An 18,227-nucleotide genomic window follows, 5' to 3' on the forward strand; every position below is an offset into this window, starting at 1 on the left:
TAAAGTCAACTGTCTGTCCTTCTGAAATTTTACACTAAGCACCAACAGGAAGCACAGCCATCCTCCCAAAAAAGGAACAAAAATCAGAAGACCCACCAGCCTGATTTCGTCCCATTACCCTGCTAACAGCACTTACTCGGCTTTTAAAGAGTACACAGTGTGCCAGACCCTGCCCTCGTCTGTGTGTGAGCACAAAAGGCTGAGCAAGGTTTGACTGCGCATAAAATAAAAATCTTATCTCTTGCAGTAAAGTTTTTATTAGTTCTGAACCATAAATTATCTTTTACACTAACCTTTGCCCATCCGAGCAATACATTGATTCTCTCCACAAAATCTAGTTAAATTAGTTCTTTCATGGCCTGCCTTCAAAAATAATTATTAGAAAAAGCCAGCTAATGGTACACAAAGTTTTCCTGCTCTCACTCCTTCCCCCTTCCCACACCCAAGACCTCAGGCATTTAAACACAAGTAACTTTCAAAAAACATTCCACGGATCTTCTCGGGCATGAATCTTGTCTTTTCTTCACATTGCAAAATTACTTCTCATGTACCAGATTTTTAGAACATCAAAAGTCAGCACAGGTCTTTGCTGAACCTGAGCACAGACAACAGCAAGATGACTCCACGCATTTCTGAGTTTAATTTTCTGTTCTTCCTGTATCTAATGAAAAAGGATCCTCTCTCCAGCTTGAGAAGTTTGTCAACTTCAAGCTAATCTGGGTGTGATTTTGCAGCATGTCCACTTGATCTTTCACACTAAGCAGCTTCACCAGAACTGACTGTTCAGATGAGAGATCAGAGTTTGAGACACTGATTCCCTTTAACTAAACAGCCTTAAAAACATGCTTTTTAATATTTCAGTTTTATAATTCTAAGGACTGTCTCCTGTCATCACTTGTTCTTGCAGGAGTTATTCCCCTCCTAAATCCAGTTCTGCAGAGGAAATAATCTGCAACAGGAACCAGCCCTCCCCCCCCGACATCCCATAAACTCTGGCGAAATCACGTGTGCAGCATTTCAACGTGGACACGGGAGTGAAAGCTGCAAATTGAAGGTAACTTGCTGTTCTTCGCCAGCAAGGGCTGCTGTGGTCAGTGTCACTGCGCGACCAGCTGGACAAACCAGTGACACATCTCAAGGCGAAAAATAGAGAGATGGGGAAAAGAAAAAAAAAAGAAGAAAGAAAAAGAATATGTTCATTGTGAAACATACCCCCTAAGCAGTTGGATCATCTTAATCTTCAAGCTTCTGTAATACAACTGTTGGAAGGCTCTAAGTCTGTGCACAATAAAGTGCTTTATTCAGGGAACCATATGACTCCATCAGTCATTCAAGCACATGTTTGGCACGGATTGAAAGTGAAAAGCATAGCTAAGTCAAATATTTCAAAACTGAACTTGTCTTTCTAACACACATGGTTTATATATTGGTGTAATATCTATATAACTTTTCAGTTCTCATATACAGTAATGTCATGGCTAAACTACAAAATGATGTCTGCTGCACTCGGCAGCATTGCACTTCTTTGGAGTTAACACATGTCAAAAAGCCATTTGCTAGAAAATTAAAAGGGAACTATCACACTTGACAGATCCTCAAGAAAACCTTAAAAATAGCTTTTGTTCTTTCTAATTCTTGAATATCTACCCCTCAAATTAGGATGCTGCACCATTCTCCGCTGGAGAGCTGTGCTGTAACAAAGCCAGGACAGCCAGTTCCTTCCCTGTCATGCACCCGAGATCGGTCTTCTCCTCTGTTTGCAGATGAAATATTGCTCATCATACAGAGTTACTCCTGCTGATGCAAATGCGATTAAAGCAATCTTGGGAGAGCACAGTGTGATTAAAGCATAAGTAATGCGAGAAGGATTTGGGCTCTCATTATACAAAATACATATTGAAATGCACTCAAGGAAAGAAGCCAGTATATCTCAATATCCTCCCTGTTCTCCAGAACAAAATGTGACAAGTGGAGTTTGGAGAACATTTGCCACCGACTGCAGGAGGGGGCAGGGAGGCTGCAGGACATTTCAGATGGTGAAAACCAAGCTTTATTACCGGGTATAGACATATACTATATTTAGGAAACAGCTGTCCAGCCTCATTTGTGATGTTGTTGTGTTTGACTGAGGAATTACTATTCAGGACCAGTCCAAAGACAGAGCTGCTTTTTTTTTTTTTTTTTTTTTTTTCTAGAAGAGAACATTTTGAAATTTGGGAAATTAAAACCAGAGCAGCACTGAACTGGAGGGCACGCCAGGTGATGGGTGGGTACCCCGAGGTTCCCCTGTGGAAGAGCTGAGTGCTTGATGTCTGCAGGAAAGGGCAAATTATAAATGCAAGATTGAAACCAAAGCAGCTTTAAACAAGACGCAACACAACGGCTTTGGAGAACTTTTGTCCTCTTACTGGAAACCTTATCTTAAGCTTGCTTTGTTTCCAAGTCCTGATGCACACCATATAAAATGGCCTGTCCGTTCTGTTTCATGAAAACAAACAGAAAAGCACAAATAAGAGGTAAAAAAATATCGAGGGTTGCACACTACCTTTCACACAGGCATTTCCAGGATGCCATAATGAAGGACGTCCTACCTTAACTCAGCATCAGCCCAGCATCAGCCCAGCACAGGCGCTACTGGGGCACATCTGCTTCTTCCTAAACTGCTGCTCCCTCCCAGAGGAGGATCCCAGTCCCAGAGATTCCCATTCAGATTATAAACTCAGCCTCACACCCTTCAGTATCAGAGAGGCAGCACCTAACAAAAACACTTATTTGGGTGGAGAAATAATAATGTGTGCTTTACAAGAACAGACACAACCACACCACAGAGCTCCAATGTCAAAAGAAAAAAAGTAGAGAAAGTGAACATTTCACTTTTCAGTGATGAGTCCACATAATTAAAAGAATACCCAGATCCAGCATTCCTCTCCAGCTGCTCCTCTCCAAAGAAATTCTACTTTCCACTGAATAAAGTTCAAAATTACTCCCCAAAATACAATTTCCTCTCAGTCTTTTAAAAGGTACTGGACAATCCTTTTTTTTCCCAATGATTTAATAGCCTCCCTCACTGAATACAAGGAATCCTTGTATTGAGGAAACCGTATTGAGGGATGTTCTATCCTGTATACAATATACAATCACCAGTGAATAAAATTATTGAGTGGGAGTTTGAATTGTCCTCGTCACATGCACATAAATCATTCATTCAGATGTTCTCTGGGAAATCACACTGAAAGCAGAGCAAACCCAGCTGAAGCACATTTCAGTATTAATTTAGGTGAATATTCTTGGGAAACCATATGTGGTTCTTTCCCAATCCTAGCAAATGAGCTACTGAGCTGAGGAGTTAATATCCATCATGCGTTTTTGTTTGTAAGTTTTTGTTTGTTTGTTTGCTACCTACATTATACAATGGAACAATGAACAATTAAGTGTGCCCATGCTAACATAAGCAATTACCAAATTTTGTCGTTCATCTTCCAAAAAACAGGAAGAGCCATGAAAACTCAGGGTTACTTGATGTTCTTGAAGCCACCTAACCTGTTCAGGTTTGTGTGTGCAACCTTACAAGAAATGTTGCCATAAGCACTGCATTTGTCCATAATTCTTGACTTTCACAGCTTCTTCATGAGATGAGACAGGAGTAAGGAACATTTATTCTTATTGTTTCCTCGGGGTGGGAAGAATATCCAGGATATCTTCCCATGTCACCAACAGGGCTTTGTTCATCTGACCTACACATCCTCGGATCCGTTCAGACAGATTCCAAATGAATAGCACAGAAAGTTGTGTTAACACCAGGTTGTACAAAGGAGCCACATCCATGGAGGTGAGACAAATTATCACGACTAAAGATGAGACTCACAGACAAGTCTTTAAATATGTAACTATTTTGTATAATGCAAAATAGACAAGCTCCTACTTTCCAAAGGGTAAAGAGTTCTGCAATGACAATGCACTTTCCCCTCAAACACACATCTTTACCCAAAGTGTCTCTTCTGTGGGATGCATTTTCCTTACTGAAGAGGCAATACATGAACACATAAATACAATTTCACTTGAAATGTTTATCTCATGCTTTAAAGTCTGTGTCAAAAGGCACAAGCAGTTTTTAGCCTGAATACAGTTCTATGACCTCCAGTTCACAAAAGAACTGGAGTCCAAACGAGATGTTTGCTCTCAGTGGCAGAGAAGGAATGCAAATTAGACTTAAATAGTCTAGAATCGCTCTCCTCCTCGCATCCTCTAATCATGGAAGTAACAGAGGACCTGCAGCACTCGTACCGACAGCACTGCAGAGTAAGGACAGTGGTGATGCCCAGCTCCATGTGTGGCCAGGCCCATATGCTCACCTCATTTAGTGTAGCATTATGACAAAGTCCAGATTTTTTTTTTTTTTTTTTTTTACATCACTATACCAAAACAAAATCCCATAAACACTTGGATTTGGTGATGTTTATATTCCGATATGTTCTTTCAAAGGTAAGCAGTCACACATGAAGTTTATTTCTCTTGCTTGATCAGCTGTTTTCAGAATTAGAAAACATTAAATAGAAGCAAGAAAACAGCAAACTTTCACCACTGTCAGAAAAATGTTTTTCAGTTAATGCATCTGACATATACCATTAGACTAGATTTGTAAGCACTGACACTGTTTGTCTTGACAAATATCTCAGAATAAACTAGCTAAAGATCCTTTTGTGCCAAATTCTGCATCCAGCTTTTTACGCCTTGCAGTGTATTATCCAGCATGCATAGCAGGCCATGAAACATTCCACTTCTCGCCTTATTAGATCATATATTTTGGATGAGAAAGGATATGTTCATCCAAATGATGGTTTCATCACTTTGACTAAGTGGATGGACAACCTCTACCCCCGGTCCAACCCAATATTTCTCATCCTAGTTGCAAGCCATGGAGAAGAGCAACACCATTTATATATTGTATAAAAAAAGTTAATTAAACAACATGAAGTGACTTAACAGAGGAGTAAGCATTTCTGATTAGATGATGCAGCTGATCAAGTGACTTTCTGAAACACCAAAGCCAACAACACACTCAGTATCAATGTATTCTCCAGCTCTTATGTGACACTAAATAGCTAATGCTGAGAACATTAATTCATTTCAGCAAATACCATTTGGCTTCTTCCACTGTTAGTGAAAGGGGGGAAAAGGAAAAAAACAAACAAAAAAAAAAGTCTTTCCCTCAAAGAAAATGTTTCCTGTACAGTTTGACTACATATTCCTAACACAAGCCTTCCGTGCACCTCAAGCACTTTTTGCAGTGCTGTTGTAGCAGTGCCTACACACCAGTGTGAATTCATAGACATTAGGGTAACTCTGCAGTTTAACATCATACCTTAGACAACATTTTTCTTCATAATTTTAGCAGTAGGCTCAGTACTACACGAATCCCCCAATAGTAGGTTCACCAGTCACTTCATTATAAAAGACCATCACAAGATGAGAAAAAAATATACCAAAAAAAGGCATAAAAGTACTATTTTGAGATAATGACAATGCATTGCAAGACTGGCCAAAGTTACAAGCATTACCAGACAGATAGGCACCGTCTAGCTGAGCATCCAAATCACAGCTGGAGACAAACAAAACCTCTTGAGTCTGAAGTCTACTGAGAAACAACACCTTTCCTTGGGTATTGTGTGACCCTTTTATCAAAAAGGCAAGGATTTAATACAGTTCACAGAACAGTTTGGGTTGAAAGGGACATTTAAAGATGCCCAACCCTGCTGCACTGGGCACTTGAAGCATTTCACTCTGGTGTTCACCAGAAAGAAAAGAGATTATCCTTTGTGCTGTGCTGTCCTAGAAAGAACCAGCTGCAACCCTTTAACAGATTTAATTAGGCCATGCCTTTTTTAATCAGTTTGCCATAGATTTGCCCTGGTCACTCAGCAGGGTAAAAGAGAAGCCTCTGCAGGTGGGACTTAGACTTTTGGTACTGTAAAATTTTGGAGATGACAGGCGTTTGTCCTAGGAGTAATCTGAAAGGCTAAATGAAACGCAAGTGCATGCAACATGAAGAGCAAAATCCGAGCTGGTACAGAGTCGAGGCAGCGCCCAGCCCATCAGCCTGCCCCAGGCACATCCTCAGATGCCAGGCTCAGCTGGTGTGAGCACCCTGTCCCTGTCCCCTGCTGCTGCTGCCCGCCAGCTCGCCGACAAAGTGAAGCCCAGCTGGACTCCTCAGACAAATCACACTGGCAATATAAGACATGTTAAAAACATACAGACTGCCAGTGATAAATCTGTCAGGATTAGGATATGTGAGGTCTGAACGAGGCTGGTGGCAGACCAAATAAGCCCTTATGTGAATTCAGCCTTTTTAAAACAGAATTTTGTGATCGACAGCATCGGCGGCAGCTGACGGTGGAAGCAGCAGATAAACACAGGTCTGGGCCGCTGTGGTCGCTCACGTGTTGTAGGAGATGCAACTTCTGTGCCGTGAGCAAGGTGAAAAGCAGCTGAAACGCAGCCCATCAGCCATTAGGCTGGGGATGCTCTTTGTGGCTGGATGTGACCTTCCCAAAAATCTCAAGGAAAGCAAGAGACGAGAAGCCACCAGCTGCTCACCAGCAAACGTGAGAGTTAAGGACGTGAAAATGGTTGGAAAAGCAGGCATAATGTCCTCGGCTGGTGTATTTTGGCTGGGATCTGTGGAGCCCTGTGGACGCAGAGAGCTCGTGCCAGGCTATCTGCAGGGGAGCTGATAGGGATAATCGTCAGACGAGAAGGTGAGTATACACAGACCATAAATATCTGCCACGTAAGGTCCAACAGTTTGAAAGAAGACAGTGTTTGAAAATGAGTTTGAAAACAGGGGGGCATGTTGGAGAGATCAGTGTTAAAGCACAAGACAAGGAAAACTATCTCCTCCTGTAATTTATTTCCATTACAGCCAAGGCAGTTGCAACCAGTAGCAAAAATAAAACCTGGCAGAAAAGTTGTTTTAACTGAAGGTGAAGAATTTTGGACTGCAGTTTTAGGGTTTTCTTTTTTTTTTTTTTTTTCTGCTGTTCTTGCAGCTAACACCTAATATCTAAAAGAGATTTACAAGGCTTCCCACACACACTGATACAAACTTTGCCTTTACACACCATCACCTCATCGTCTGCCCTGTAGATAGATACACAAAGGCCTTGACTCTGCAAAAAGCTTACACAGACACTGAATTTTAGACATTTGTCTAAACCTATAAGATTAGATCTTAACCTTCCAGACATTATCCCCCACTGGGATAACAAAGCAAAACTAGCTTTCCTATCTTGTTGAGGCCGGTACTTCAGTCAGTTTTCCATGTCATCCATGGGGTCCTTTCAGGCAGCAGCCAAGAGCTGGAGATTTTGGCAACTGGAAAATGCAATTGTGAAACCATAAAAATTGGAAAGGAAACTCACTCTGAAATTGAGAGGCAAGGCTACTTTTACTTGCCTAGCTCGTAACCTGGTAATTTCTGTTTAACATGAGACCTGTCGCGTTACATGTGCCTCTTGCCTTTTCAAAAAAAAAAAATGCATCTCAAAACTGATTTTCAAGGTGTATCATAATTTTAATTTCTGTCTTAATCTCTAGGCATGCGTTGCTGCAAAAGTCAGGCTGTCCTGGCAGCACCGCAAATCACGGACACAAGGCCCGGAGCAGCCACGGCAGTGGAGCCAGCTGAGGTAGAAGTCACAGGGCTTCAAAGCGCCCGGAGGAGATGCATGCCAGCACAGCTAAGAGGGCTTTTCATCACCGGGCAGCTCCGCCGGGTCTAGCAGTGTGCGGCTGTAACTTTCAGCACCTCTGCAACCAAGAAAGCAGCACACGCTCTGGCAAGGCTAAAGCTGTTCTCTACTTCCCCAGGAAAAAAAAAAAAAAAAAAAAAAAAAAAAGGAATGAAAGGAGAGGCTATTTGCTGAGCACACTGGCTGCAGATCCAAAACAGCAAGTTATGGACATGTAACGGCATGGAGCAGGAGGGAGGTAGCAAGGAAACCGGAAAATCCGACTGAGCTGCAAGGGTCAGTGAGCACCACTGCTGCTCAACACCTAGCATAAGGACAGGAAACTGATGTACACTTCAGAGAGCTTAATTCATCAGCACAAACGTGACCTTAGAGACTCAGCTTGGCTCTTAGGGAATCCCAAAATACAGCCGATGGGGTTTCCACCGCCGCTCACCATTTCTCGTCTCAATGTTAGATCTCAGCCACCCACAGCGTGCCTTTAATTTTATTAGAAGGTCATTACTTTGGGGTATGTTCATTTTTTCATTTCTTGGAGCCCCTTACCCCAAACCTTCCCGGGGCAGGTAGCCAGGCGTACCCCATCCTAGCGTGCCTCCATCGCATGGAGGGGCTGGTCTGGCCACAGCAGCTCCCATGGCCAGGTCGGGACACTGGTGCTCAGCCCACCCAAAGCTACCCCCTGCCCACGCAGCAGGCAGGGGCACCGTGGACTGATGGCTCTTCATCTACCTGAGACTTTCTGCAGCCTTTCTCTCCAGGGTGCTGATGTAGTGTAAGGAAAGAAATACAAATGTAGAAGGACATAAGTTAAGATCCCTCACAGAGGCAAAAGTTTCAAGTCCCATTAATCCATTAATCCTAGTCCCATTAATCCTAGATTAAATGCATCAGCTTGCTCTGCCTGTCCTAGGATGTCAGTGCCCCAGCTGACGTGTGGCCAAGCATACCTCTGCCTTTCTCCTAGCAAGTCCAGAGCCAAAGTCCCAGAGAAAGTCTCTGTGCATACATTCGGAGACAAACAAACATGTACAAAGTTTAACGTTGCAATGAAAAAAAAGACCCAAGACGAGCTTCCAGTAACACTCAGAGATCTGTGCACTCTTCAGCGCTGTTAAATATATTTATAAGAGAGGATCTCCCTCCCTCTCCCGCATGAAATATGCATTGTCAGCTGCTGCTAAAGCGAGAGGACAGGGCCCGGGGCTCCAGCGATTCCCAAATGAGCCCCGGAGCTGCTGTGCAGAGCCAAGTCGCTCTTTCTCGGCTGTAAAAGGGGATCACAGAGCTGCAAACCATCTCTGCAAACGAAGTCACCGCTGCCTGCCTGTGCTCCCTTTGAATGAGCGGGGCGGCGAGCAAACTTTTCCCCGGCAGGGCAGCTCGCACCAGCAGCTTCCCGGCTGCAAAAGGGCTCCGGACCCCAAAGGAGCCCCCGCACCCCGCAACCAGCACCCAGCACCCAGCCGGGGGCTGCCTGCGGGGCTCTGACCGCTCCGGGAGCGGGGAGGGGGGGTCCCGGGACGGGCCCCCCAAGGGGCAGGGAGGCCTCTAGGGGAGGGAAAAGAGGGGGACAGCAAAGCGGGGAGGGCTCGGGAGGGGTGCGGAGGGCCCCCCGGTGCTCTCACTTTGTCCGGGCGGCTGCTGGTGTCCCCGTAAAATGGAGCGTGGGCTGAGGAAAGGGTTTCCAAAGCTCTCGGTGTGCACGTCCAGCTCTCGGTAACTTACCTTGGGCTCTGGGTGATGCTAAGAGGAGCCAGCTGAGGCTGAGCAGCAGCACGGAAAGCTGGGCTGGGGGGCGCGGAGGAGGGAAGCGCCGCTGCTCCGCATGGAGCCGCTTTGACATCTTAGCCCAGACTGAGGGAGACAAACTTTCATCAGCTGGGGCTGGAGAGCAGCACCATAATATACAGTTACGGAGAGGAGCGAGCCGGGACTCAGGATGTGAGAGATTTCCTGCATGCAGTTAACTCCCAAACCCCTCCTGCTCCTGCTGCACGGGCTGCTGCGGAGCCCCGCTTTCTTAGGGGGAAAAAAAAAAAAAAAAAAAAAAAAGTTGCTTGGCTTTTTTTTTTTTTCTCTTTCAAAGAGTTGTGTGTGGGGGTTTTTTGGTGTTTTTTTTTTTTTTTTTTCCCCCTTTTTGGCAGGGCGGGATGCGCTGACCGTTGCAGCAAGGAGCAGCCTGGCCGCGCTCCGCTCGCCACGGAACAAATGAGGCCGCCCCTGCCGGGTCCTAGCGCCCGCCGCCCCCAGCCCCGAGCACCCCCCGGCCAACCCCCCGGGGATCCCCCCCCCCCCCCAACCTCTCACCCCGAGCCAAGGTTTCCCCATTTTCTGCTGCACACGCAGCCCTGGCTGCTTCCTCTGGGAAGTCATCTGCATGTGTTAGAGCTCAGCGATTATTTATTGGTTTCCTAATTATTTCTGGTGCCTCCAGAAACTTATTTTATATTGTTTTTTTAAAAAAGAAACAACAACACGCCCACAGAGTTGCCAGATGCATTTTTTAAAATCTTCCTCATTCAAATTATCATTACCGACTGTCTGGGAGAATAACCAAATACAGATTATCTAATCCTTGGTGTACCACCAAAATACATATAATGCCCACATGTTGTGCAGAATGCTGCAGAGAAATAGCAAGAAAGATCCCAGTCCTGTAAACCCTTATTGTGCAGTTTTGCTTTTTATTCAGCAAGATTCTTCCCCAATCACACATTTTGGGTATTGATACTTAGTTCTGCCTATTGACCCCCATGATCCTTGTACCCAGAACAGCTGGTAAAACTGGCCAAAGTAGGTTTTTGGACATCGCAGGCACAACAGCCATGTGATTCTATTTAAAAAAAAAAATGATTGAGGGTACACAGATTTGTGTCTGTTCACAGTTCACAGTGATCTGGACAATGCCTTCCCCAGCTCAGGGGAAACTCAGTGGATGCAAAGTCCCGCGGTTCCCAAGCTGGAGCCCTGTGCTGTGCTTGGCTCAAGCCATTGAGCCCCTGCTGGGCCGCCTGTGGGACAGGCACGTCTGTGGGATAACAGTGGTAATGTCAGGTCATCTTGGCACAAATACACCTGGAAAAGAGCTGGGCCTCCTATCAGCTGCTTTTCCCCACTATTAAAAATTCCTTTTCCTCCACCTCTCCCCTCAGCCTTCCACCCCAGACCACTCACCTCCAGTTGCCCTCAGTTCTGAACACCGTCTACATCTACCCCTCATTTCTTATCTTGGCAGCATGGATTTTCTTCATCACGCCCCTTCCCAGGCAACCCCTATCCTTGTGAGCAGTCGGGGACTATGTATAGCTTTAAATACCAAAATGCTAAATTATCCCTGCTTCCGCAGGATCAATTACATTTCAGTAAAAACATCTAAACTCAGCGATGTTTAATCCCTAAAAATATAAACTAATGAACTCCATTGACTATCTTATTAAGGAGATGCGTAATCCACACAGCACATTGGTTAAAAATGTGAAAATTAAACCAGAAGATTTGTTTGTGGCAGGCCACCATAAATGCCACGTAGACATTTTTATGCTTTGAAGCTTTTTTTCCTCCACTTAAAAAAAAATAAAAATAAATAAATAATAAAATAAAAGGGGGAGCTAGGGACTTTAAAATACAGTTTTGGTAATCCCACATGGCTTTTCACTTAAATGGCAGTATTTTTATTTCGAGTAACAATATTCGCTAACAGAGAATGTGGAGCCAATTATATCTTGGTCATTCACTAGCATGAATGAACTAGATATTATCAAAGTTCCTCCTCCTCCTCCCCCAAAACTTAACAAGAAAAGAACACTTGCATTTTACTGCACTAATTTTATGGGGTTGAAGTTGATAAATTGATAGTTTATCAGAAAGCCCCAAATACTTTATTAACAACATCCTTAAAGGAATGCTACTGAATTACAGTTACTCTGACTCTGGAGAACAACAGTACATTTTCACAGCAGTCTCAAATTTCTTTTGTTAAAAAAAAAAAAAAAAAAAAGGAAAAGGAAAAGAAAAAGAAAAAAAAAAAAATGTGAAGTTAATCTGAAGTGCCCCTGCTTCTCTATGTGCCTACGAGAGACCAAACCTTGACTTTTCATTTCTCATGTCAAACCACCTCCCACAATTAGTTTTACGAGGCTTGGTTTATCCACTTCAGAAGAACAAGGCTGAGTTTCCCTGCAGGAAATGAAAATTGCATCCAGGTTGTGTGGCTGCTTCAAAGGGGGCCACAGCCCCGATCCTGCAGGTTGCTCCCGCGGGCGATGGGCTGTCCATTCCTCCCGCCCAGCTTTGTTCTTTAGCGCTCTCAGGGACGGGGTCGGGGGGTGGCTATGGGGGGGGGGGTCTCATGCTGTCTGAGATTTTATTTACCTTTGTATCTTTTGCTACTGCTTCTTTAAGCTTTCTTTCTTTCATTCTTCCTTCCTTCCTTTCTTTTTTTTTTCTTTTCATTTTTGTTCTCCTTATCTTCCTTAGTGTAGGTATTTAGTTTTTCTTTACTTCAGCCACATGTAGCTTTTCTTTCCAAAACACACACTTCTCTCTGTGATGGTTTAGGGCTGTCCCACAATAGCAGCAGGATGTGAACAGCTAAATAATCTTTTCACTCTTCGTTTCTATCTCCTTGGGAAAGGGAAAGCTAACACATGGCCATTTCTTCCCTATAGATATGGGCAGAGGGTGGCATGTGCTGGTAGCTTGGTTTGCACTCAGCTTTAAGGCTCAGCCTCTGCTCTGCAGGAACAGCAAGCCAGGCACCAGCTAAAAACCCCAAACCACAGATCCTTCTGCTGTAGTGTCTCTGTGCTTTGGGATGTGTGGATGAAATATCTCCCCCTGCGGCTGCGGGTCACTTGTGGCTAGAGGAAAGCCTCAGGAAAGAAGTGGCGAGGATCGAGGATGGCCGAGATGCCATCTCGGAGCCCTCTTCGGGCATGTCTGTCAACTGCGTCGCCTCTGTTTATTCTTCCCCCACTTCCACTTGAAGTTGTTTGGAAACACTTAACACTCCTCCTTCAGCAGGAGACAGAATTTGTAACACACATGGGGTGCTCGGCAATTCGGCCTTACTCTTGCTCAGCCCTGAAGCAGGGCCGCAGGTAGGCCTCATTTTCTCTCCAGCCGCCATCCCTGCCCCTGACTGGTGTCACTGTATCACTTTAAAAGGTTGGGTTTGAGGGGCTTAACCCTCAGCTTGCATTTACTTTGATAATATGTTGATGTAAAAAGTACACATGATTTTTAGCAGTTCATATTTGACTGTATCAAAATACAGGCACTTGGCTTGGCCTCTGGTTATCAAATTACTCGTTCAGGCGGGACCTTTAGTTCACAGGGCACTGGAAAGGTCAAGTCAGAAGAGAGCCATATGGAAAAGACAAGTATGGAATAAAGTATGGAATAACTTACCTGGAAACTAGCATAACATGAGGGCTTGTACAGACAGCTATAGAAAGGAGATACACTGAGGAAAACATCAACTTCCATCAGTTTCCCCTTGGTTAAAAAAGAAGGAAATTTTAGAAGGAATTAGGGGCTGCTGGAGACAACATGAAGAAAAAGAAGGGGGAGAATAAATTAAAAAAAAAAAAAAGTAAGAGTGAACATGTTTTAAAACCTTCAGAGTACGATATACCATATGCTCTGGTGACATTAGACAGGAGGTACAAACAGGACCTTAGGGTATAGACAGGAGTAACAAACTATGTGGCACTTGTGAGGTGGACTTTGGTGTGCTGTGGAGCATGGAGTACTAAAATATGAAGAAAAAAGCTGTGTTTGCTACCCTTCTGTGCTACAGCAGGAATTGCATCCCTGCATTATAGCTTAAGTTAATGAAGAGTGGATAAACCCTTCAGACAGTTGAAAGATAATTTCAAGAGGAGAGGTTCTGGTGGGGAGAAAGCACCTCTGTAACGCTGCTCTCACATCTTCCCCGATCAGCCGTGATCTCCTTCTGGATATCCAGGAAACCTCACTGTAATCACAGCATCGAGTATTATCCAGAAATCTGAGTCCTTTTATTCCCATATGTGCCAAAAGGCATGAAAACTTGTCTGGGCTTAGCTACAGGGATCTACAGTTTTGGGGCCTCCAGGCTGAAGTTTTTGCTTCGTACTGTAAACAAAACAAAACAAAAAAACCTTTTCCCTTTGAAATCTGTGTGTCCCCTAGCCAGCTGCTGAGACTTTGTGTCTCCAGTCTTCCCTCACTTCATTAACTCGCTGCAAAATCAAGATCCTGCTGAATTGTGACTGCAGTGGCAGATTGCAGTACTCTGTAATTAACAGGCAGAGATATAGCAGAGTACAGCCTGACCCTTCACCACAAAGGCTTGCTGCAGACCTCTGCCACAATGCTCGGACACAAAATAGCATGCTCCCAAGAATAGCATCCATCAGCTCTGCACGCTGAAATGAAATACTTACTTTATTGCATGGATTTGAATAGTTTGCTTTACATACTTGGGAGAAGTTGCATTCTCCAGATTTCCTGGTCTGGGAGGGCAAGTTTCCATCCTCCGTATCTTCAGTGAGAGCGCATTCCTGCATGCCTTGATGGGTTGTCATGCTGTCCCAAGCAGTGCACAGAGCCCGAAGCAAGACATTAAGCCCATGAAATTCAATGCAAGGTCAGCAATCCTACCTTCATGCTATTGATATATCCCTGCCTTCCTGCTTGCAGGTCCTTGCTTTGGTCATGGCCTTTTTCACCTCCTGCCCCAAAGGTCCCACAATGCCAAATTCATCTGAAATTGTTGCCCTGGAGCTCTGCCCTTTGCTGCTCCATGCCCTGCTCAGGTGAGCCGATGGGCACCCAGTGCCACTAGAGCTCAGCCTGATTCCAGGCATAGCCTTCTCATGACCTCTCTAGAAGACCAAGGAGTTGCTCAGTATCTCCTTTGTTGCACACAAACTTACAATGCTGGGTTTGGTCTGGTTGAGCAGAGACTCCCTCCTGAGACAAACCTGTGAGCTGTTTGAAGTAACACGGCCCTTTGTGCTGGCAGGGAATGATGAACGGCTACATCCCATGGAGTGGTTACAATACTGAATTCACCTCATCACTGACTGCAGAACCCCAGAACTGAAATGCTTCTAGGTACATTTCTTTTTAGATACAAAAGAAATTAAACTACCCTCACTTTGTTTGAATGCTAAAGCATTATAACACTATATTCAAATATAAGTAAAACTGACACGGCCATCCTGAAGTTATTTACATATTTAATAAATGAGACAATAATTGTAACCTGTTTCAGGGATAAAATGTAATTTGTGTTTGGAGAACACTGCCAGCCAGCATCACTCCCACCTGCAAGGGGGGCAGCGGGGCTGGTGGCAAGTGGCACGTGCTCGTCACCCTCCTCTGCCCTCCCTGCTCTGCCCGGTTCATCCTACCCCCCCACTGCAACACTGTTTTGGAAAACAGCTCCTTTTCTCTAACAAAGCAGGGGAGTAGGCTCAGCTTTAATGCTGATTAAGCTCTATATACTACTTTATAGGGAAACTACACAGAGACTGTTGTAGCCTGCTGTAACAGGGCCAAGGGTGAAAAAGCCAAGAGGAGCTCAAGCGAGAGCAAACAAAGAAACCCACCGCTCCAAGGATACAGGACCTTAACAACAACAACAGCAACCCCCTAAATTCTTCAGCAGTTAAAACACAAAAACCCATATCTCATGCGCTCCCTCGTTACATTCTTTTCCTGTAGCATAAACCCTCGGTCATGCAAACACAGAGCTCTGCGAACACGGCCACCCCCGGCAGCAGAGCCTCCCCGTGCCCCAGTGCTTATCTTCATAAATCAGAGAGGGGTTCCAGCGTGGCTGTGCAGCCCTGAAGTGACACTTTTCCTCCTGATGCTGCCATTTTTCTGGCCAAAGCTATTGTAACTGGTGACCCTCACCCTCCCCTGCAGCAAGGACACGTGGCACACTGGGGTAGTCGATGTTACCAGAATTAATATTCTGCAAAATCATCGTTTGCACTCTCTTCTAGTTTGGTGTTCTGCTCATGATCAGTCCCTGTTTACTGCACTGAGAAGGAAATTCAGCCATGTGGAAAGAAGCAGCAAGGATTTTCTGCCCAACAGCCTGCTATAGAAGATCCTGGAAAGTCCAAACCAGAGTGATGTAGCCCTAAGTTCTGTGCATCCAACATCCTCTCCCTGAGGACCTGAATAGCTCCTTCTTTTCCCATGGCAGAAAACACATCATTTTAGGCTTTGCTACTAAGTTCAGTAGTCATTTATAGAAGTGACGGTTCTGCACCAGGATCCTTGTATCAGAGAGAACAGTTCTGAGAGCATGGCAGAAAAGTTTCCTGTACTACAAATCTTTTAAATATGACAAATAACCCATTAAATAAGTTTTTCTGACTTCAGACCAGACTTTGAGAACAAGCACTTTGATCCATTGCTTCGAATTTCAACTGTCTCCCTGAAAACAAAAGAAAAAAAAGACCACAAATTTTTACATGTCTCACAAGAGGGTAGTATTCAACTCAGACCAAAAATTATGAAGTCATATATTTTTAACATTCCTGTCTAGCCCTCTACAAACCACAAAACAATGCAACATCCATCATCGTAAATGCTGGGACAGTAAATTAGGACAGCATATTTTTGGATGCTTTTAAAGAAAAATAAATATTTCTAATTGGAAATTTGAGAGAAATCATTAAAAAGTACTATGGTATGTATCATGGGAGAATGAAATCAATCAGGTCTTAATCTCATATTATTTATGAAAGGAAGAGTGAAACAGAGCTCTTTTTATCATAGACATTTTCTGATTGTTATATTCTGATGCAAAACTTTCATTTGCTTTGGGTCACAAACACAGCAAGTGAAATCTCTCAGAACTGAAACAAATAGAAGTAAAATGCTGGTTTTGTAATATCCGCTAATAATATTAGGTAGAACAGTCAGCCATAATTATATATCTTTCATGCAATTTAACTTATGCCATTACATAATTAAATTTAGACCAACGAGCCCTCAAAGTTATATTTTTACATAATAACAAACACAAAAATTATATATGTGCTCCCAGTAGCATTACAAGTTAAGTATATATTTGGCGACGCTTTACAGTAAGTGGGTATTCATTACTAATTCCTCTGGTATTCATTGTAATAACATTAGTCACGAAGAACTAATGTGGATATAATATGTAAGAGCTGGTTTATTTCTCTATAAATCGGCAGTGTAGAATAGACTGGTAATTCCCTGTCGCTTACATCACTGCACTGTTGTTGAAGACCGCCACCAGGGCAGGTATTCAAACCAGGCTGTGCTGTTGTCATTGCCTGCCTGGGCAGCCACAGTGAGCATCCAGCTCGTTATTTATCCCTGGAGAAGAGCATCGTCCTTTCCTTGTTGTTCTTCCCCCAAATCACGGCACGTATCTGTCTCCAGCCCATCTCCCTCCAACCTTCTGCAGTGACACAATTTCAGAGAACATCCCAGCTACAGGAAACAGACTTCCCCTGTTCCAAATACATGTGTTTTTTTCTTCTTGTTTTTGTTTTTGACTCTCTGGCCACATTTACATATTACAATTCATTAAGATGATTGCTGAGGGACCTATCCTTCAGACACCGGTATCAGATAATTTTCTGATTAACCCAGTTTCAGACTGACACCATTTCCATGACCACCCTTTTGGTCATAAACTTCATTAACTTTCATCACATCACCCCAGAGGAGGATACAAAGAGTTCACTTATTTAAGAGAACAAGAAGTTGTAAAAAAAAAAATAAAAAATAAAATAAAAAGCACAAAACCGTGAAATAAAATTGGAAGTCTAATAATTTCTCAGGTACAACTTCATGAACTGCAAGAGCTTTCCTCTTAAAAGGTGTTGGATAGTGTATTATCAGATGACACAAGTGAGAAAATGAAGCTAATGTATGTTTAAGAAATGCTGCCATTTTCTACTTGCAATTTCTAAAGTGATGTGCAGCCCTGCAGTAACTCTAGAACCACGCAGCAGCCTATGTTTAATAAGTGTTTGCATAAAGATCTTCCTATAATTATATGTGTACTAACATCTAGTCATTGCAGGATACTGTAGAAGGTAAAAGTATTTAAAACTTGAAGTCTAACAATCGATCACTGTGACCAATTTCTAATAATAATAAAAAAATACATATCTGCAATTAGGGAGTCTTTTTCATAATCCTATCTATGCAACAAGAACCTCAAGCAGTTTATTCCATTTTTCCTCTTTACTAATTTTATGTAATTGTGTGTACCATGAGCACATTTGTGCAGTTTCTTCTCATTTTTTAATCATTCTGCAGCTGCTAGGGAGATGATACACCTCATTATCTTATTCTGTGGGTCATCTAAAATGGATATTAAGTAATTCTACCTCCTACAGCTTTGGTAAGGAGCCAAGGAGAACTAGGACAAGTAAGACGCCTGACAGAAAAATGGAATGTTTTTTTATTTTCAATGTAGAAGTG

The 18,227-nt window shown here is 43.5% G+C and overlaps 1 protein-coding gene across 1 annotated transcript in view; it reads right to left on the minus strand.

Moving 5' to 3' along the window:
• Positions 1-9,955, minus strand: part of ADAM12 (ADAM metallopeptidase domain 12) — a 183,919-nt gene extending 173,964 nt beyond the window's left edge. The window contains exon 1 of the mRNA XM_040562848.1: positions 9,480-9,955. Within this exon, the coding sequence (XP_040418782.1) occupies positions 9,480-9,597 (118 nt within the window). The 5' untranslated portion in view covers positions 9,598-9,955. The remainder of the gene's footprint in view (positions 1-9,479) is intronic.
• Positions 9,956-18,227: the final 8,272 nt, after the last annotated feature.

This window comes from Cygnus olor, chromosome 7 (genome assembly GCF_009769625.2).
Source record: "Cygnus olor isolate bCygOlo1 chromosome 7, bCygOlo1.pri.v2, whole genome shotgun sequence".
Lineage (NCBI taxonomy): Eukaryota > Metazoa > Chordata > Aves > Anseriformes > Anatidae > Cygnus > Cygnus olor.